This window comes from Pocillopora damicornis, chromosome 7, assembly GCF_964200805.1.
Source record: "Pocillopora damicornis chromosome 7, jaPocDami1.2, whole genome shotgun sequence".
In the NCBI taxonomy this organism is placed as follows: domain Eukaryota; kingdom Metazoa; phylum Cnidaria; class Anthozoa; order Scleractinia; family Pocilloporidae; genus Pocillopora; species Pocillopora damicornis.
In genome coordinates this window covers 24,612,311-24,631,687 of record NC_142676.1, presented here as the reverse complement: position 1 = coordinate 24,631,687, position 19,377 = coordinate 24,612,311, and the positions used below count along the sequence as shown (strand labels likewise).

The 19,377-nt window shown below is 36.5% G+C and overlaps 6 protein-coding genes across 11 annotated transcripts; 2 read left to right on the top strand and 4 right to left on the bottom strand.

Annotated features, from left to right (window-relative positions):
* Positions 1–93: 93 nt before the first annotated feature.
* LOC113667232 (uncharacterized) lies at positions 94–4,509 on the bottom strand. 2 transcript variants are annotated; one of them, XM_027183039.2, is made up of 4 exons: positions 4,362–4,509; positions 2,576–2,653; positions 1,757–1,948; positions 94–1,083 (listed from the first exon to the last, which is right to left on the bottom strand). In XM_027183039.2, exons 2-4 carry the CDS (start codon positions 2,643–2,645, stop codon positions 938–940), a joined length of 408 nt encoding a protein of 135 aa, XP_027038840.2. In that variant the 5' UTR covers positions 2,646–2,653; positions 4,362–4,509; the 3' UTR covers positions 94–937. The 2 variants fall into 2 exon arrangements, with proteins under 2 accessions (XP_027038840.2, XP_089068666.1); XM_089212540.1 differs by lacking the exon at positions 4,362–4,509 and adding an exon at positions 3,762–4,037.
* Positions 4,475–6,507, top strand: LOC149043276 (uncharacterized). Its single transcript, XM_089212493.1, has 2 exons — positions 4,475–4,746; positions 5,066–6,507. Exons 1-2 carry the CDS (start codon positions 4,594–4,596, stop codon positions 6,431–6,433), a joined length of 1,521 nt encoding a protein of 506 aa, XP_089068619.1. The 5' UTR covers positions 4,475–4,593; the 3' UTR covers positions 6,434–6,507.
* Positions 6,508–6,567: 60 nt separating this feature from the next.
* LOC149043275 (uncharacterized) lies at positions 6,568–7,402 on the bottom strand. Its single transcript, XM_089213717.1, has 3 exons — positions 7,172–7,402; positions 6,909–6,991; positions 6,568–6,777 (listed from the first exon to the last, which is right to left on the bottom strand). Exons 1-3 carry the CDS (start codon positions 7,338–7,340, stop codon positions 6,568–6,570), a joined length of 462 nt encoding a protein of 153 aa, XP_089069843.1. The 5' UTR covers positions 7,341–7,402.
* Positions 7,403–8,325: 923 nt separating this feature from the next.
* LOC113667231 (ras-related protein Rab-38) lies at positions 8,326–14,137 on the top strand. Of its 4 annotated transcripts, none has more exons than XM_089212532.1 (11): positions 8,326–8,398; positions 8,475–8,546; positions 8,628–8,655; positions 9,940–10,036; positions 10,388–10,444; positions 10,754–10,786; positions 10,944–10,971; positions 11,150–11,224; positions 11,776–11,849; positions 12,329–12,363; positions 12,798–14,137. In XM_089212532.1, exons 2-11 carry the CDS (start codon positions 8,490–8,492, stop codon positions 13,022–13,024), a joined length of 711 nt encoding a protein of 236 aa, XP_089068658.1. In that variant the 5' UTR covers positions 8,326–8,398; positions 8,475–8,489; the 3' UTR covers positions 13,025–14,137. The 4 variants fall into 4 exon arrangements, with proteins under 4 accessions (XP_089068658.1, XP_027038838.2, XP_089068657.1 ...); XM_027183037.2 differs by having other exon boundaries at positions 8,338–8,398; positions 8,475–8,479; XM_089212531.1 differs by having other exon boundaries at positions 8,357–8,546.
* LOC113667223 (mitochondrial import inner membrane translocase subunit Tim9) lies at positions 14,134–15,591 on the bottom strand. The gene is made up of 3 exons (XM_027183027.2): positions 15,359–15,591; positions 14,801–14,896; positions 14,134–14,506 (listed from the first exon to the last, which is right to left on the bottom strand). The coding sequence occupies exons 1-3, from the start codon at positions 15,407–15,409 to the stop codon at positions 14,381–14,383; spliced, it is 273 nt and encodes a 90-aa protein (XP_027038828.1). The 5' UTR covers positions 15,410–15,591; the 3' UTR covers positions 14,134–14,380.
* A 479-nt stretch (positions 15,592–16,070) lies between these two features.
* LOC113667222 (UV-stimulated scaffold protein A) lies at positions 16,071–19,340 on the bottom strand. 2 transcript variants are annotated; one of them, XM_089212480.1, is made up of 3 exons: positions 19,185–19,327; positions 17,997–19,051; positions 16,071–17,784 (listed from the first exon to the last, which is right to left on the bottom strand). In XM_089212480.1, the coding sequence occupies exons 2-3, from the start codon at positions 19,045–19,047 to the stop codon at positions 16,898–16,900; spliced, it is 1,938 nt and encodes a 645-aa protein (XP_089068606.1). In that variant the 5' UTR covers positions 19,048–19,051; positions 19,185–19,327; the 3' UTR covers positions 16,071–16,897. The 2 variants fall into 2 exon arrangements, with proteins under 2 accessions (XP_089068606.1, XP_027038827.2); XM_027183026.2 differs by having other exon boundaries at positions 17,997–19,340.
* Between the last annotated feature and the right edge of the window lie 37 nt (positions 19,341–19,377).

Sequence of the window (19,377 nt, the reverse complement as noted above, 5' to 3'; positions counted from 1 at the left end):
TTCCGTCAAATTGTGATATCTTGCGAAGTTTTGATTTAAGCATTAGTTTTGGATAATGCAGAGAACTCTTGAATGATGCAAAAGAAGAAAAAATACACAAATGATAGTTTTTTAATCAATAGGCAGGTAAGATGGTACATATTTAATTGAGTGTCAACAGTTTTCAATTTTATTTATTACAGTTTTGAGCCAAATTTTTGGCATGAAAATTATTGACACATTGACCTTTTCCCTATTACTTCAATTTTATTTTTTTTGCTCTTCTCAGGTCAACATATTCACCCCCTTCCTTGTTAAAATATTTATTTGCCTTTTGTCATTGATTTAGACAGTGGTAGAAACACGAGTGTCATGCTACACAAATAGGACTCTTTACACATGTGCGTCAACTAAATTTGACGCTGATCGCAGATTGATGCATTATGAAAACAAATTAGAAATATTCTTTGAATTTAGAAACAAGTTAAGTAGTTTTTATCCTCCTGATACATTTTAAAAGTCACTGAGAGTGGTTGACAATAAAGCTTTACAAAAGCGAAACAAACAAAAAAAAAACCCCTGAAGAAGATCAGTCAATCTGACTGATCATGTATGGGATAGCTACTGTAGTTATGATCACAGTTTTTGAATGCTACAAAAATGATATTTTTTTCTCAATTTATGTGGGAACTGGTATTAGCCTAAACTGCTATTCACAAAAACAAAAATAACAAAAACAAAAACAATCTAGCAATAAAATAACGACCAACAAGATTTCGCTGAAAGCACCCAGTTCGTGTTTCGAATTTGCGTCAATTTGACGCGAGATTTACCTTGGCTTAGGCAATTACATCGCTAAGCTTTAAGTGCAACTATTGATCAGGAAAATAATTTGTGTTTATATTGCTTGGCTACTCGCTACTCAGAGGATCTCAGGTTTCAGTCGTACTTCATTTAGTTATGTGTTGCCCTCTTTTCTGTGATTCCATATTACTAACGTTAAACCAATAAACACGACGGCTGCTCCTCCGCAACTAGCCGCTATAATCGCCGTCTCTTTCTTTTTATCCTCATCCTCTTCTATTTTGTCTTCTTCGTTGACTTCTGTTTTAATTAAAATGATACAAAGATTGCAGTTAAAGGGCAGTTTGATAAAGGATTTTGACGGCCAATCAGGACAAAGGTAAATACCCGAGAGAGAGCCAATGGCAACTTATTTTAAATGTTCGTTTTTGTCTCAAACAGGACTAAATTGTGGTTAATGTAAGTGTTTCGTCTGATTAGTTGGGTTGGGGGAGATTTCTAGACGCATATGTGACTGCGTGTCAAAATTATTGCAACACCGTTTAAAGAATCTCAAAGTTATTTTATCGGGCATCGAAAAAGAACGGAGAGGCTGAACAAAGCGGTAAACTCTTCAAACTGTATGAAAACTCAGAAATGGAACACAAGGTGAGCTAGCTATGAAAGAAAGTTGATGAGAAAGATTGGAATATTCTTAAAACGGATGGATTTGGGCAAGAAGAGACGGTTACAAGATTCTCAAAAGGACGGGGTGGGGAGGTTGGGGTGGAGGTCACGTTTCTTAGAAGCCCTTAGCAACGCACTTGAGGCAGCCATGAAAACGCAGATCCCCACCCCCTTAGTTTTTGGTGTGTATCAATATATTGATATGTTTGCGTTGTTTAAGATACTTGAACATTCATCCTTGCAAGCTTGCTTTGTGGTTGTGATGTTTCCTGTGCTACTTTGTCAGAATTAGAATTTATATACTTACTTGCTGTAGAGCTGGGAGGAGTACTCATTATTTTGCTGTTTGGACGACTGACTTCCGTTGATGAAGGTTGAACATGAACGGATGTTATTTGATGTTGAACTGTTGTCATTGAAGCGTTAAGCATCTCAGTCTGATTTGAAACAGCAAATGTTTGTTGAATGGATGGCGTTGGGCTGAAAGACGTGGATTGTGCTATTGAGAAAGAAAAAAGGGGGGTCTTTGTGGTCAAAATTGGCCTAGTAAAGGAAAGAAAGTTATCTGAGCTTTGACTTTAAATGCGAACATTTCACTTCAGTTACAAAAGATTAAAAGGTGAACATGTTGGTTTCCCTGATGAGTAGATTTAAATCAGGTTGGCGAATGACTCTCACTTAAACTTGACGTCGCTTGTTCTTATGATTTCGCTACCGTGTAATGAAACCCGCAGGAGCCTCTCATGTGCTGTCTTACAGACCCTGTGCCTGAGTCAGACGTGTGCAGCGCTTTTTGGATTGATTGTCTGATCATGCAGAACGAAGAAAACATCTCAAGGACAACCCAAACAGGTCAGAATAAAAGCATTGAGTCAACTGCCCGAAGTTTGAGAAAACGCGGGTGGCAGTTGTAATTGGTTTTAGTTTTGCCCAGGGTCGCGCGCGATTGTTTTTTTGGACCAGTCAAAGAGATGGGGAAATCAGAACCAGTGTAACTGAATTGGAAATAAGTAACTCTGATGCAACTTTCTAAACAGAGGTTGCTAGTGATTATCTTAAAAATTAATTTGCTTTAACAGACACAGTTATAGGCAACCTGTGAATGAATCGTAACAATGTTATTTACCTGCTATAAAAGAAACTAAGGCTATCAGAATGATCGCAACTTGAGAAATTATTATCACTGGTTTCTCCATCCTGTAAGCTGGAAAGAAATAATTAAAAATGCACTTGAAAGATATATGTTTAGTTTCACCAATATCACTCATGCCGCATATAAGATCATATGCAACGATACTAACACGAAAAATTAATCCGAATTTGACAGCCAACCAACGCATGCCAACAACCGAATCAAACAATCAGACTAACTTCGGGCTAAAGCAGATGACTAGCAATCACACAAAAAAGGCGCAAGTGAATGTAACCGCAAACAAGATGACAAACTGACCAAAAAAAAAACAAACAAGTAAAAAAACAAACAAATACACAAATGAGCGAATGAAGCAAAAATGCAGACAAATTCATAAAAAGATATAAAATGTAAAGGAAAATCGAAGAAAAGACCAGGTACTTATCGTCATAAGTGTACTACTTTTGGGCGCTGAAGCAACATGCTCACAAAACAGAGGGATAAAAAAACCTTTCAACGAATATAGCTTCGATTTGTCAAGAGATAACGGTGGAAAATGCCTTCCTCAATAATGCGATCCGGCTTGGGAAGATCGAAAAGATGTCATTCATGGGATTTTTTTCTTATCAGCTAACAACAATGCAACTATTGATTACTGAGCTCCCTTTAGACGAACGCGCGTGTTTTTTTTTCGCGTTTTTCTTTCGTGTATGCTGGACTAACATGGAGAATACCAGTTAGTATCTTCATGATGTTCTAAAAGAATAGAAATCATTAGTTTCCTGATTCTGTAGATACAACTGCCTTGACAACCACTAGTTATCTGTTGCCGTGACTTAATCTGCTTAATGAACAGTTTCTTCTCCCACCATTCAGAACGCATTCACCTGAACGCGTTCTCAATAACTTTTAAAGTTGTTTTGCAGAAAGGAGAATTATATACCCTCAGTTGATAATCATCTTTTATGAACTTGTATTATTGTTATTAACATTTGTAACAATTCTTTTTGAAATTTGCGAAAGAACTCATCATTTTGCGATTACGTAATTGGCGTTGGATTTCTACGGTATTTACTTTAGTATTTTCGTTTTCACGAGAGCTCAAATTTCATAGAAATTAACTAGATATGTCTCTGATGGTAAGACTTTTACTCAAATTATTCATCAGTCCAAGTCTTACCTTTTTTTTCGATTTTATATTTGAGAATGAGTCAGCGGAAGTGAGCGAACCAATTCTTTACCGTCAACTTCTTGCCGATATGAAAATCAAACTATACTATAGTTGATTGTCATGAACCTCTGAGGACATGCCTCTGATCAGCTTGTTTTGAACGAGTTTTTCACCCATGCATTTTAAACTTCCGTTCATCAAGCCGAAATCAATCAAACCTAATGTTGTTAGAGCGAGGAGAAACGTTGCATAGTCAACTGGCTTTCGAAAACATAATATTGAATTGTTGTGATCTATCGTATTATCTTCCACATCGACAAAATGATAGTCCTGTAGTGGGTGCAAAGTTCACTGTGAATATGCACAGCTCGTCGGATTAAGGCGTTATATTTTCACAAGGTTGATAACAGAAAATTGGCTCAGAACACGAACTGTGTACAAAATGTTACATAAAGAAGACAACGTTTGCAAAATTTTGAATAATAGTTGGCGTCGAAACTTGCCCAACGAATCTATAACATTGCAATTAACCTGGTCTTCGCATGATATTTTTGTCCTGATATGGAGTATTGCTTATCAAAGTTTGCAAAACACTTAAATCAGACTTACCTACTTACGCAAGAACGTCATTGAAAGCTGGAGTACAAACTACTGGAGTTTACTCGTGGAAGCGTAACATTAAATTATTTATTCACAGTGTTAAAACAGCTGTATTTGCATATACACCGATATCACGCACCGCCATTTTTGATCGAGTGCCGCACCAAAACGAGGGTGGACGGGCATGCGGTCATTTGGAGGGTTGCGTTACATGGAGTTTGAGTGGAAATAACTCGCAAATATGGCTCACGATCATTGCTGTGTAAATTACAATACGAACGACAAACGAAACGAAAGTGGTCAGAATTTGTCGTTTTTCAACTTTCCTAAAAATTCTTCACAGAGATCGAAGTGGATTGCCGCGATAAAGCGAGATGAAGGGACGCTTTTTCAGGTGAGTGTCGAGTCGTGACTACAGCGAGCTGTCAAACGCACGTGTGCACTTTTGATATATATGTTCGGGAAGTTTTTCGATTTAAGACTCAGTTAGTTCCCGTCTTACTTGCTTCTTACACGTGAATTGCGTACTCGATTCATATCCAGAGGAACTATAGACTCATTACATTAGATTTTGGTCGATTTTGGCCGAAACTGTCAAACGCACATGGCACCGGTTTGTTTGTTTTCATTGACTCGAATATAATTATTAATATTCCATGAGATTCTCCCTTGTTATCAGCGATTTAATTCAGAGTGTTAAACTCGTTTCCTAGATCAAGAAAGGCTCTACTCTAGTGTGTTCTGCTCACTTCAAGCCAAGCGATATGTTTAAAACTATAACAGGGCTTATACGTCTGAAACCAGGAGTTGTGCCTTCGCAGTTTCAATGGACAAAGTCCAGCCAAGACCGCCCACAAAATAAACTACAAGAGTTAAAAACTATGGCAGAACAGCAAGAACAAGAGGAGCGACGACAATCTTTTGTCGATTCATTCCAGCAGGATGTCAAAATGGAGGAAGGGGAGACTGCATCAGGAGGCCAGGGAGCCAGTGCTAGTGATGAGGAAATGGAAGAAATGGCTACGGACGAACCAGAAAACGAAAACATAGAACCCGCCGAATTGAGTGCAGTGAAACAAATTGAAATCCTTAAAGCACAAATCAGTGATTTAGAGCAACAGGTGGAAGATCTAAAAGGGACCAGGTTTGGAGCTGAAAACATTTCCAAAGATTCTGAATTGCTGACATTTTACACAGGCTTTGTATCAAAGGAACGATTTGATAGCTTTTATAGCTGGGTTGAACCTTATGCTAAAACCATGATAAAATGGTCCCAGATGCAGCGTGAACGAGGCAAAGAAAACTACAAGCGGAGGCGCAGCAGTGGCAATTTTGCATTGTCACTCTATGACCAACTGTTTTTATTTATGATCAGACTAAGGTTGGGATTGCTGGAGACAGACTTAGGAGTAAGATTCAATATTAGCACAAGTACTGTCAGCAGAATCATTTTAACTTGGGCAAATTTTCTGTATACAATGCTTGGCCAAGTGCCAATTTGGTCCACAACTGCTCAGATAAAAAATAGTATGCCTCAGTGCTTCAAAACCACATACCCTAAAACAAGGGTTATCCTAGACTGCACTGAGATCAAAGTCCAAAGGCCTAGCTCTAAGGTTCTGAACTCAGAATTTTACTCTGCATACAAGTCGCATACCACCCTTAAATGCCTCGTGGGAATAGCTCCTCATGATGCAGTAACATTTGTAAGTTCTTTATATCAGGGAAGTATATCAGACAAAGAGATAACAAGGTGTAGTGGAATTTTGTCACTTATCGAAGAAGGAAACGAGGTCTTGGCAGATAAGGGTTTTCTGATTCAAGATTTATTACAACCCCAAAAAGCTACATTGACAATCCCTCCTTTCCTGTCTAAGACAAAGTCTTTGCAGTTCACCTCAAAAGAAGTAACAGAAACACAACAAATTGCCCGCCTCCGTATTCACGTCGAGCGAGCAATCAGACGAATCAAAGAATACCAAATTTTTGAAAAAGTTTTGCCACTTTCGTTGGCTGGTTCAGTAAACCAAATATGGACAATTTGCTGCCTTCTTACAAACTTTAGAGGGCCACTATATTGAAACTATAACTTGCCTGTTAGTATTGTGTAGTTCCATTACATTTCCTTACCCCCCCCCAAGAAGATTTTTCTTACCCCCCCCCCCCCCCCCCATCTCCCAGCATCTGGAAATGCAATTAACCTTCAAATGTTTCTTTAATGTTTTCCTACTGTCCTTTGAGGAACGTGCCATGTTTGTGGTAGACTTGTTTTTGACATGGCAGGAGGTACACTTTTTAAGCCCAGTTTTCTATAATGCTCAAGGAGGTAAACCAGCCCTATTGCATGGTTACAGAGCCCTGCACCTGCTTCACAGTTGCAGGAGGTACTGGTTATTTTAACTTCGGGAGTCCTTGATATCTCAACCTAAAAAAAATTAAATGGATAAATATCTGCTGTGAATGTGTGTGTGTATGTTTTAAGAATTAACTCGTATGAAAATTACATCAAGCAAAGTTCGAGCTGAGACAAAACTTAAGTATTATAAATAAGCTTACCTGTAACCTCCATGGCTCTTCATTTTTTCTCTGTGATTTGTAGCTTCGAGCTCTAACAATTACTTCTGTATCCTGAGTTTTTACTGAAAGCAAAGTGCGAATATGGAAGTTTAATACACTATAGATTTTGCAAAAGAGATTTCGAATGGCGAATCGTGCAATAAACGAAAAAAAAGCACCATCTAAGATGCTTAAAGAAGCATGCGTAGCGTGAAATCACACCAGTGTTGCAGTTAAATTTGAGACTGAAAGGAAACTTTTACCTTCGACATCGAAGATATACCCTTCGCAGAAGTTACTATAACCACGAGTTACCACCTTCTTCGGGACTTCTCCATCGGTCTCAAGCCATGTCTCGATAAAAGAGGCGTCAAAAAACGGAACATTGCGGAGAGATTTCGACCACGCAGCAGAAAATCCACCTTCAGCCATATTGGCTAAACAAGCATGTCGTCCAGGATGCCCGTCCAGCCTCGTTTTGTTGCGGCCCTCGATCCAAGATGGCGGTGCGTGATATTGGAGTATATGGCGAGTTAAAATGTAATGAATATTAATGTTATTTTTGCAAGACTAGAAAACCTCTCAATCTTGATTGATCTGTACCCCGGAAATTAGAAAAGCTGAATGTTCCTTTGTGCTAACGGCGGATAGATTTAAGGTAACTGATAAAACGCTGCAAAATTTGTGAGACTGACGTATGTTCCTGGTATTTATTGGGTCATGTGCAATCCCCTTAACGGTAATTCGTAATACGCGTAAATTGGCGGTAATGCAATTAAAATTTATCTCTAACCATGAACGGGGATGGCCCGACAGGATTAAAGCTACAGCCAATTTGAAAGTAGCTCCAGTTACTTCCAACATTGTAAACACGAATACCCTGAAATAAAATTATATTTGCAACCCTTGACTGAGCTCCAACAGAAAAAACAGATCGGAAAAATCGTCTTCTTTTCATTTATAAATGCAACTATCTTTCGAAGTAGAAAGCCGAAACTTTCAATAATTCTTGCCGTTTGCGAACGGAAATAAATGTAGTTAAGTGAAGGGCATGGACAACTTCGTCTGCCTGAAACTCTTAGCTTAAATTGCACAGATTACAAGGAGTCCTTTTTCCCAAGTTCAGTGTGTCAATTTAGTTAGAAATAACCTTTTCCGCACCTGTGCGCGAAAAAGGAAAAAAAAACGCTCTGTTCCAGGCCCAGGTCAACTTTGATGTCTACTCCAATTCAGGTCCACTTTAGAATAAGTTTCCCGGTTCAGGAACTTTCAAAAACGAAAAAGAATGATTTCCTCTTCACTTTCGAAGCCGTATGCAACGCAAGCTGCTATTTATGGCAACAGATTGACTGTGGGGACACCACTGGGGAAAATGACTCTTCATCACCTGGGAACCAGTCCCGGCTCGCATCAGCTGCGGAAAATGTAAATTATAATGGACGCGAAAGAACACCTTTACAAAGTACTTGTTATTGGAGAATATGGAGTTGGTGGGTCTTTTAACGATCCTCTTTAATTTGAATATATCTCCTGCTGATCGTTGTTCTCTTTGTCTTTTTTCACCAGGGAAGGTAAGCGAGGATGATGGTCGTTCAGCTCTTGAGGACTTCCGTGTGCCGTTGTTTTTGCCCACTTTCGGTATTGTTCTTCGATGTTGTTGCTTATATTTTGATTGCCTAATCATAATTCCTTTGTTTCCCTCATGGTTTATCACCAAAGACGTCCATTATCCGGAGATACACTGAAGGTTTGTGAAAACGAGGCTATTTGTAATTTACCGGGTTGTTTGTCACGAGAGTCAGTTGATCACGGAGTCAGTTTTCCTAATTCGTGATTTCCATCTACACAATATCAAGTGACTTGAATGCGATATCAGTAATTTTCGTTGATTTATCAATTGAGGGATTAAGAATGTTGCTAATGATTGTTCCTTTTTCAAGTGTGTGTGTTTTTAGCTACAATTCTGCAAACAAACCGGCAACCCTCGAAATAAAAAAATTGCGGTTTTATCGATGGTGCATATAAATGTCGTGTTTGTAGGTTATTCGATCTAACTTTTTGTTTGAAAATAAAATGTTGAAAAAAAGTCACTTTTCATATTACATTTCACTGGTAATCACATGATTTTTGAAAAATTGGTTCATGATTTATTGATCATTATTAATTCAATAATTATTTCAATTTTAATAATTATCAGGATAAGACTCTTGAGAGATCGAGGTTTTCAACCCCATCAACCTCAAGTTGTTTTTTCTAATTGACAAACTAAGGCAAGAGGTATTTCAAGAATACATGATAAACAAACAGGTTACATTTTGCCTCGTATCTGTTCAGTAATAAATCACCCACCAATGATGTCAAAATTTATAAGAACAATAAAGTGGCACACAAGGTGCAGCTGAGTGTGTCACTGATATTTTTATTGCATTTTTATACCTTCCACGAACTACTACTGTAGACTTATGCCAAATGGAATCCATTTGTTTCATCTGCTAAAAAAGCACAATGCTGAGCTGTTAATGATGACATCATTTTTGTATCTGCCCTCCAATAGATCATCAGTCAGATCCAATCAGAAATAGTATATAATTAAGCTTATCATGTGATACTGGAAAACAGATATATAGATGACAACTTGCTGTTAATCCTTTAACTCCTATGAGTGACCAAGACTGAATTTCTCCTAACAATATCAATACAATATGAAGCAGACAAGTGATGAGAATAAAGGAAAATATAAATTAGGGGATTATTAGTTGATTCAATACCAAATTCTCCAAACTAACATTACAAGAACTGTATAGCAGACAGTAAGGAGAATTACTAATGAGATCTTGGGAGTGAAAGGGTTAACAACATTTTGCTTTTTTACTCTTATTGCATTTTGATGTCTTCTGTGATATATTACTGGACAGACACATAGATAAAATGAACCTATTTGTGAAATCTATTGTATAATTTGGTGACATCTGTGAGCTCAAATGAGTTTTACTTATATTTGAGCTCACCTCTTGTTGATTTTTTATGTCAGGGTCCTTCACACCAAACTACAAGCTTACAATAGGAGTTGATTTTGCTTTGAAAGTTCTCTACTGGGATGAAATGACAAAGATTAATCTTCAGCTTTGGTAAGTAGATGGTGTTTATGGAGAAAGCTAGTTATTAGTAACTTTTGCTTTCTGGAATCACAGTTGTCTTTGACTGAGAAGAGAAATATCCAGCAGAAAGAAATAAAGTTAAATTTCAGGAGATTTTTAACTACCCTTTGACTAGAACAAGTAATTATCATGTAATTTCAGTTTAGCTACTTTCTATTGTCTAGCCAAGGATCACTTGAAAAATTAAGTTCTCTGAATGTTTTAGCATTAACAAGGTCTCAAACAGGTCTTTTAATAGTCAAAATAAAGAAACTTTGAGAATAAGCTTTGTGAACTCACTTGCAGATTCTTTGGTGTAATTTATTTATGTTATGTTTTCAGGGATGTTGCAGGCCATGAGAGATTTGGTCACATGACAAGGGTGTATTATAAATATGCGTAAGACTTGTTTTGATTGTCTATATCTTGAATTTTTAGTTGACTTTATGTTTATGGCAGGGCTTCATGCTGTCTCAAATTTTTCCTCAAATTTTTTTTTTTTTTACCTCTCATTGGATCATAATACATCCTTTTGTGCTATACAATACATCCTTTTTTCCTACAAAGAATGCTGACAAGTGGGACCCCAGTAGCCCTGTATTGTGTAGTTGCTCCAATAACTATATGAAATATTTAGAAATATTAATGGAATACTCTATATGAATTTATCAGCCATGTGCAATTACAACCCAAGTGTTCTCTTTGCAGAATTGCTGCCATAATTGTATTTGACTTGACAAGGTAAACTGTTGCTTTTATCTACAAATAAATTTATCTCAGTTTTGAAATGTTAAACAAAGCCTGGTTTCATTGAAATAGCTTAATTAGTTCTAATTGTAAACACTTTTAAAAAGTAAAGTATTGAAAAAATTCCAAGTTTTTCATTTTGTTTCAACAGACCACCAACATTTGATGCAGTTCTTAAGGTACATGTACGTTTTTGTTTGAATTATCACATTGGGTATATCAGTAAATTTATGAATTTATTTATAATTCAATATTGGAGTGATGTCTGTTCTTTTAACCATTAATTTTAAAACATCACAGTTATTTTGAGATTTTAATGTTAATTATTTTGTATGCTTTTTTTTTCTTTCATTTCAGTGGCACTGGGATGTAAACCAAAAAGTTATGCTGACTAATGAAAAACCAATTCCAGTTCTCTTACTAGCAAATAAAGTAAGGCACATGCTGTGCAAGTAATAAAGAAACCACCTTTAAATAGTGGTGATTTAGGAATTTTTGTATAAATCACATTGTTGTATTAATTCAAAGGCAGATTGTTCAATTTTATTGCTGATGATGACTCTTAAGTAGATCAAGTTAAGCCATATTATTTAATTCTGTATGTAGTTTTTTCACTGTGCACAATGAAGTATGTTCATTTTGGCAGTATGATTTTCTCTTTAATCTTATCAAAAACATCTTATATTGAATAGTATCAATAGGTGTTATTGGTGATGGAAGTAAACTTCAAATTACCTTTCCAAGAATGATGTCAAAAGTTCTGGTTTTGGCCCCTGTTATTCATTTGATTTAATTTGTTTAACTCTTTAACTCCCATGAGTGATCAAGACTGAATTTCTCCTTACTTTATCTATACAATATCATGCAGACACTTGATGAGAATAAAGAAAAATGTTTTAAAGATGAGAGTATTTAGATTACATCTTTAATTGAAAGTGGAGAGGAATAGCAAGAATAACGGTTTTCTTTTAAATTTATTGCAGTGTGACTTGAAAGAACATCCTTATGATGAGGAAAGATTGAATCAATTTTGTCAAGAACATGGATTCATTGGCTGGTAAGGATTATAATTAGCTGGTATATACATGATGTAATTGTAGTAAATATTATACTTGAAAATATCCTGTATGTAGTAAATCTTGTAAATTATTATAATTGGAAGATTGGAGGTCAAATAAATTTTGGGCCACCAGCTTATTTTGATTGTCTGAGATAATTTCTATTCAAAGGTGGTATACTTCCTTGTCAGTTTTGATTCATAATTCTATTGTTGCTAAATTTCAAAACAAAAACACTGTAGTTCGTCTTCGTAAAGATTAACAAAGGGACATAATTTATTTGATATCCAACTGACTAGTAAGTTTAACTTTACATTTCATTTCCCAGAAAGAAAGATACATATAACAGTATTGTATTAATTAGTACACTAAAAATAGTTAGCAGTGTTCAGGATTTATAATTTTGAATGATTCTTAAATGAGTTTATTGTGACATCAATTCTTTACACATATTTTTCCTTTGAATCTTGGCCATAAGGTTTCCAACATCAGCAAAAGAGGACCAAAATATTGGTTAGTGTTTATTTTAGTTTAGTATTTCTAATTGTATAATGTATTATTTAAAAACATAATAAACAAGTTTGCCAAATTTTCAGTAGATGATAGCCTCTCCTGTACAAAGTGGGGTAATTGAGATTTGGAGAATGCATTTTCATTTAAGTGCTTTAAGGGGCAAAAGTTGCCCCATTCTGTTTGAGTTGAGTATCCTTTCAGAAATGAGTACTATTTGATTGTCCCTTATTCTGACATTAAGAAGCATAATTTTGCATTAGAAGGGTAGGAATTGCCTGCATTGGCACAAGGAAGTGTCTACCACACTATTTTTGCCAAAGGTCCACAAAAATATAGGGTAATTGACCTTTCCTTCCTTCTGTCATTTAACGACAGGCACCAGACTTAAAAGTTGAAGTAAAATGTAAAATGTTGTTAATGAAATTTCATTTCAGATGAAGCAATGCAGCTACTGGTGCAAGCCATTTTAAGTGTGTCTGGTGAAAGCAAAACACCTAATTTGAATGATTGTATAGCCTTGCGAGGAACAGTGTTACAATCTTCAAGCCTGATGTCTTATGACTCACGTTATATGGTGGACTTTTCACAAAAATATCAAACTGATGAATCTTATAGTCAATCTGTCCCTCCCTCCAAGGAAAGAAAGTGTTGTCCTGGCTAGCAACTTGACTACTAAAATTATAACTTTAGCTTGTAACTGTACATGCTTGATATGAAAAGGGGGTAAGTTTCTAAAGAAACTGTGGTGCTGCATCTGTGGGAGAGTATATAAGGGTAATTTAGTATTATCAACTGAGTTGATACCATAAATTGGCCATATTAAAAAGTTTAAAAAGCTGATGTTTTGAGTGTTAACCCTTTGACAGAGCAATGGACAAAGGGCTAACTCATGAAATGTTAGCATTTCAACTCTTTGCAGTGGCCAATTTATGTTATCAACTCAGAGGATAACACAAAATTACCATGCTTAATGTAGCCTCCTTCACCTGCAGTAATTCTTTTGGGTCAAGGTTGTGGCAATGTTTTGACATTGCGTGACATTCCAAAAATAGCTGCAAATGTGAACTAATTTATCCTTTGATTAACACCAGTCACCAAGAGAGAATTTCTCCTTCCAAATCAATGCAATGTCAAACAGACAAGTGATGAGAATAAAGAAAAATATCAATTAGGAGACTTAAGTTTATCCAATGTTAGCTTCTCAGAACTAACATTAGCTTTAACATTTAGCTTTTTAACCCTTTACAGTGGCCAATTTACGTTTTCAACTCAGTTGTTAACACTAAATTACCAGCTATACTCTCCCACTGATGCAGCACCACAGTTTCTTTAGAAACTTACCCCCTTTAAGAATTGTAAGGCAGACAGTTTCAAGAATTACTGGGTCAAGGTTGTGGCAATTACCAGTCCCATCATGGGGAGTCCAAACAACATCTGCTGAGGAGACTACATACATATTATGCTCAGAAATATTGTATGTGCTCACTGTAATTTTATCAATAATTAGATTGTAAAATATATTTTTTTAGTTTTCATAGAGCTCTTTGTGTGTCTCAGGGAACTTAAAATTTTTATTATGTATAGTCAGAGAAAAGCATTATTTTTTCAATAATTTGTGGAAAAAAATATTGTTTTAAAATAATTTTTTTAATTTTGGAGACACAAAATTTATATTAATATATAGAAATTATAGGCTTGGTCAGCAACATAAATATTTGTGACGAGATCAGTGAATATTTCTCAACAAATAAATAAATGTTTTGACAAGCAAAGAGTAAAAGGTCACTTTTATTCATTATCTGTCCAATAACGTGGCTCAAGTGAGAGTTCATTTCACTTTCAACAAAAGGCTGTCTTCAGTTTAACAGGCTAAGCACATGATTGCACCATAAGCTTCCATGCGCAAGCAAATCCAACCAGGTGAAATCTCTTGATTCAATTATAAAATATCATCTATTCTGTATTAATCAAGACTTAAGTCTGTAGCCGAGAGTCCAGCTCACTGAATGTTCAAGTATTATTTAGGAGGGTCAGGAGCACCAAGGATACCCTCATTTTGCATCACTTGAACTTCTTGTATTCTGACTCCGATTCTCTGCATAACTTTCAAAAACTTCTCACTACAATGTATGGCACAATTATTCTGAGAGACAAAAATGAAAAAGAAAAAAAGATATAAGAAATTTAGATTGACTGTTCGGTCTTATATCTCAGCCCACTTGTGCACCTTCTCACCCCATGGATGGGAAGCCCTCCCTAATTTGGCCCATTTGAGTATGTATAGCCAGCCTTTCTCCTACAAAGGGGGCTGCTGAAAGATCTTGACATATTTCCTTAGACACTAACTTGTAGAAGTGCTCATCCAACGAGTAACTTCAGAAGCTTTTGTTAAATGTCCAAGAATTTACCACAAAGGTAGAAAGTGATCTTTTTTTACCTCATTTGTTGAAATCTTTCTGTTGGTGAAGTCATGAATGCAATCTGTGAAGCACAACTCTGTCAATTTGTTGTAGTATTGCAAAAAGTTCTGAAACTGCAAAAAAAAGACATCACATTCAGAGAGAAGCAATCATAAAATGTACAACATTAATGTACCACGACATAGTTTAACAAACAACCACAACAACGACACAACAAATCACGTTTAGCAGATACTCTAAAGGAGGTTAAAAATTCTCACAAAGCTGAAGGAATGGCTTCATCTAAATGAATACGCCTTTCTTAGTTCACAATTTCTGAATTTACCCTTAAACTAAGACGAGAATTACTTCCAGACACATTCGTATTGAAATAAAGTCAAAAAGATATCCGATTTTTTTCGATTACTTTGGCAAATAATTTCTAAAGAAAAGTTTGAAGCAATATGTATATTATTACCAGTAAGCCCAGAAAAATCGAAATAATTTCAGGGCGAAAGACCAGTAAAGCAAAGTTAGCCATATTCTGAAGAATCATGAAATCAACGGGTCGAATAAAAAGTTATTTTGGTTTATACCTGTTTTACTTCCATCGCTTGTTGTTGACCTGGAGTTGGGCCGGACTGCATTGTGGTCAACTTTCGATCTATATGGCTAGTTTGGTTTTTATGTATTCACAAAAGATCCCAAATACTTTGGATCGCACACTATTTTTATCAGCGGCTAGCAAACAGGCTCGAAAATACTAAATCTCAGTGTGCCTTTACCTAATGGCGGTCCGCCATATTGATTAAAGCTTTAAAGGGTTGATGGGATATGTCATACTCAGTTCCTCCCTGTCATCCCAAGGATTGAGTTAGTGGTCGGTCTCTTAGAGGGTCTCAGGGAGAGGAGAGCGTGGGTGTAGAATACTACTTTAAATGGCCTATAAATTTTACTTGTTTTCAAGAGTTTTGGGTTGATATTGAATTTAAGAACCACAGAGTCAAACTGGTTACATGCTATCATTGCTGTGAAGCAGACATCACTGTTTGTCTTGTCCAGAGGACAGAGTGATAGCCATTGTCACATTGTTTAAACAGTCCCAATAATCGAACTCTACCATGCCCCACCAAGATGTAAATCATCCGTGCCCACTTCTTGCAAGTAATACCCTTTCATTCATAACTACAACAGAGGAAATAGAAACGGACATTTCTTCCTGGTGATTGCCTCAGAAACAAGTGCTTGAATTAGACTAATTCCACAGCAGAACTCTCTGATTAAAATATTAACTAAATGTTCATTAAATCCTTTTCAAGTTATGTTTTATTTATAGTTACTCTACTTAATAATGCAATCTTTGTGATAAATTATCTATTGATATAAAAGGTGAAGGAAATATTTCCTCACCCTAGGCAGATAATTTTAAATATTTTTTCTTCACATTTTGAGTGAACTTGTTGAACAAGGTTAACCCTTTAACTCCCAAGATCTAATTAGTAATTCTCCTTACTATCTGCCATACAGTTCTTGTGATGTTGGTTTTCAGAATTTGGTTTTGGATCAACTTATAATCCCTTGACTGATATTTTTCTTTATTCTCATCACTTATCTGGTTGATATTGTATTGATATTGTAAGAAGAAATTCTGTCTTGGTCACTCATGGGAGTTAAAGGGTTGACACTTAACTACTTTTCCTTCTTTCATACTGTCACTGTTACATTATCTGATCATCCCCTAACTACAGTGTAAGTTAATATTTATATGTTGTATATAATTACATAATATAACTGATCAAAATCATTTTTGTAGAGCACAATTTTTGATTGATGACAAAAACAATTCTTCAGTCATCTCTAAGCTGAGTTAAACAGAAAGGTCCTTCATGCATCATCAACTATTCTTCATTTGAAACCTTTGATAGTCAGGACAAATTAAAAAAAATTGAAATTTTATGCTTTGAGTGTCAAAATCAACAGCATTAATGGATAAGGTCTTTTGCAACCTTCTGCAATAATTTTTAAGTTGAGTCTAACAGACAAGTCTCTCATGTACTGCTTTGCTTTAGAAACCAGTGAAAATCAGACATTTATGTGTAAGGTCTTCTTAGGCTTTTCTTTCAAGACAAGTCACGCTACTTTCTCAAGGAATAATTAAATTGATTAGCAAATTTGTCCTCACATCTTTTTGTGGCAATAGCATCCATTTGATCTGCCACACGTCGCATAGCTTTCTTATTCAACACAATCTTTCCTAAACGATTTCTTACTGTATTCTTTTGCTTTTTAATATCAGTCAGACCAGACTCCTTTTTGCCATTTGCTTTCGAGTGACTTTTACGTTTTCGTTTCTTTTTGCCTCCCAAGTCCAAGCCAGTGGCTGCTTCGACCTCGAGTTGAATCTCTTTCCAGTCCACTGCAGGCGAACCTTTATCTTCTTCAGCATTAACACTGGTGCTTTTTCTCTCTGAAGTTTCAAAGGCGGCATCAGATGCAGTGTTGTCATGAATCACAGGGCTACCAGTTTCATCCCGTGGTATAATTTTGCCATGAAGTGGACATTTCACTCTATCGTGTCTGGGACAAAGTTTACCACTTGGTAAAGGTGCACGGCAAGACCACTTGACAGGTTCAAAGCTACCTGCAAATGTGACCATTCGTGTTGGTCTGGCCTCCTTCTCATCACCAACAAGATATTCACCTTCATGCTCCTTAGATGCCCAGTTGTTATCAAGATACATTTTGACAACCTTGTGCGACTCAGCGGTTGGGTCTTCCCAGAAATAGAGATCCATGTCAAATGGCACAACTGGTGCTTTTTCAAGTAACCTCTGTTTCCTTTCATCTACTGGTTCCTTAGAACCTTTATCAGGAACTGACAAAGAATCAGTGTTTGATAGTTTGTCCCTCACTTTAAACAAAGCAGTAGCGCGAGAGGTGGGATCACCCAGTTCCCGAAGATTAGCACCAAACTTGTTCAGTAAGCTAGCTTCATTCTTTTGAGATATTTTGGAACTTGATTCTGTAGAAAAAGAAGAGATAATTACACTCAGCAACCCATGTGTTTTAGCCAAACCTCCAGTAGAGCCCTTAAAGAAAAGAACAGTGGTTTGATTCCACAGAGCTGTTGAAAAAAAAGCTATCCTGGGGCATTGTTATCACAAGAACAGACATCATAACAATCAATAAATTTTTTGGTTTCTTTACAAAACATATCTAATGTCAATTATTTACCAGTGAATGTCTTGTGAGTGCTAGTTGGTGGTTTTGAACCCTTTCCAGCTGTTTGGCCCGGAGAAACCAGAAATTCAATGTCCTCCCTTTCTGGAACATCTTCAAAATCTTCAATGTCATCTTCTTCATCACTGCTACTCTCTGTTGAAGCACTTTGACTATTTTTGGTGTCAGGAAGAGGTGTTATTTTCAACTCAAGGAATTTAGTTTTTGCATTATCTAAAGTCTCCTTAAGATCAATAAGTTCTTGAATTTTCTGTTGTGTTCCTTCACCTTTGTTCAACACAGAAATCCACTTGTTGATCATGGGTAAGTGTTTATGAGTCAATTCTTTGTAAAACTCCTGAGCTGTGTTTAACACAATGCTGTTGTCAGATGTTTCTCTTATTTCTGGTCCAGTCTTGTCTAATCTGATGGTCAGCTGATATGACCTTGTTCCCAGTCCATGATCAGTCACCAGCTCCTCATCAGTATCCACTTTAGGATCATTTTCCTGACTTTTGTCAGTGATTTTGTCTTCTTCCATACTGTCTGGTGTTTGGTTTCCAATTAAATTCTTGGTGACCTCTGTACCATCCTGACTTTTGTTAACATCTGTATCAGCAATCTGTTCAAGCTCAGATAAGGCAGATTCCCTGGCGCAGTGAACCTCATATTCATCTGGGTGAGGTAACAAAAGCTTAAAACAATTCTCTATTTCAGTAGCACACAATTCCATTTCGCTGATCATCTCCGACATCTCATTTTCAACACGAATAATCTGTCCATTTATGATATTCCTTTTCCGTCTTTCCCTATCCTCTACTTGGCGACTTTCAGCTTGACTTCGAGCTAAGTGATCACTTAACTCAACGTTTTTAACCCTTTTTAAATAGCTGTAACCTAAATCTAGATTCTTGTAATGAGATCCAAATTTCCGATGCCAGCTATCTATGGCCTCTAAGGCTTTCTCCTTCAAAATTTTTGCGGCAGATGCAGGTGGTGGCAAAAGTTGCTTGTAGTCTGTTTCTAATGTAAGTTCCAAGAAGATCTGAAAATCAATCAGCAACATTTCTCTGAAAGCATGGGAACGAAAAAAGAGCTCATTGATGATCTGAAATGATGAAAGTCGTATTTCTGCGTGGTTCTTCTTCAGCTGTGTCAGAATCAAGTGGTAAGCGTGTTTGACGTAAACATCAGATTTCTTACATATGTTCTTTAGCTTCTTCAGGAGATCACTGTTCAACGATGGACTACCAGAAGTGGTAAGAGTTCCGATAATTTCGCCCAGTTCTTCTAGAAGAGAAAGTTCGGCTGCGACCTCCATGTTCGATTGAGGTAAGATTGTTTACAAATTGCTGACGACGCAACTATAACCTTAGCAGCCGCTCCTTATTTTTAC

What these genes read in the sequence shown, in the direction of transcription:
- LOC149043275 (XM_089213717.1), bottom strand. Translation starts at nt 7,340, where the DNA reads ATGGCTGAAGGTGGATTTTCTGCTGCGTGGTCGAAATCTCTCCGCAAT. An exon ending in GTATATCTTCGATGTCGAAG is followed by an intron (nt 6,992 to 7,171) that starts GTAAAAGTTTCC and finishes CTTTGCTTTCAG; the next exon opens with TAAAAACTCAGGATACAGAA. An exon ending in AAGAGCCATGGAGGTTACAG is followed by an intron (nt 6,778 to 6,908) that starts GTAAGCTTATTT and finishes AATTTTTTTTAG; the next exon opens with GTTGAGATATCAAGGACTCC.
- LOC149043276 (XM_089212493.1), top strand. Translation starts at nt 4,594, where the DNA reads ATGGCTCACGATCATTGCTGTGTAAATTACAATACGAACGACAAACGA. An exon ending in ATGAAGGGACGCTTTTTCAG is followed by an intron (nt 4,747 to 5,065) that starts GTGAGTGTCGAG and finishes CTCGTTTCCTAG; the next exon opens with ATCAAGAAAGGCTCTACTCT.
- LOC113667231 (XM_089212530.1), top strand. Translation starts at nt 8,390, where the DNA reads ATGGAGTTGGTGGGTCTTTTAACGATCCTCTTTAATTTGAATATATCT. An exon ending in GTCTTTTTTCACCAGGGAAG is followed by an intron (nt 8,480 to 8,627) that starts GTAAGCGAGGAT and finishes TTATCACCAAAG; the next exon opens with ACGTCCATTATCCGGAGATA. An exon ending in CATTTGATGCAGTTCTTAAG is followed by an intron (nt 10,972 to 11,149) that starts GTACATGTACGT and finishes CTTTCATTTCAG; the next exon opens with TGGCACTGGGATGTAAACCA.
- LOC113667223 (XM_027183027.2), bottom strand. Translation starts at nt 15,409, where the DNA reads ATGCAGTCCGGCCCAACTCCAGGTCAACAACAAGCGATGGAAGTAAAA. An exon ending in AAGCGATGGAAGTAAAACAG is followed by an intron (nt 14,897 to 15,358) that starts GTATAAACCAAA and finishes TTTTTTTTGCAG; the next exon opens with TTTCAGAACTTTTTGCAATA. An exon ending in GAAAGATTTCAACAAATGAG is followed by an intron (nt 14,507 to 14,800) that starts GTAAAAAAAGAT and finishes TTTGTCTCTCAG; the next exon opens with AATAATTGTGCCATACATTG.
- LOC113667232 (XM_027183039.2), bottom strand. Translation starts at nt 2,645, where the DNA reads ATGGAGAAACCAGTGATAATAATTTCTCAAGTTGCGATCATTCTGATA. An exon ending in CTTAGTTTCTTTTATAGCAG is followed by an intron (nt 1,949 to 2,575) that starts GTAAATAACATT and finishes CTTTCTCAATAG; the next exon opens with CACAATCCACGTCTTTCAGC. An exon ending in TCCTCCCAGCTCTACAGCAA is followed by an intron (nt 1,084 to 1,756) that starts GTAAGTATATAA and finishes TAATTAAAACAG; the next exon opens with AAGTCAACGAAGAAGACAAA.
- LOC113667222 (XM_027183026.2), bottom strand. Translation starts at nt 19,302, where the DNA reads ATGGAGGTCGCAGCCGAACTTTCTCTTCTAGAAGAACTGGGCGAAATT. An exon ending in CACTCACAAGACATTCACTG is followed by an intron (nt 17,785 to 17,996) that starts GTAAATAATTGA and finishes CTTTTTCTACAG; the next exon opens with AATCAAGTTCCAAAATATCT.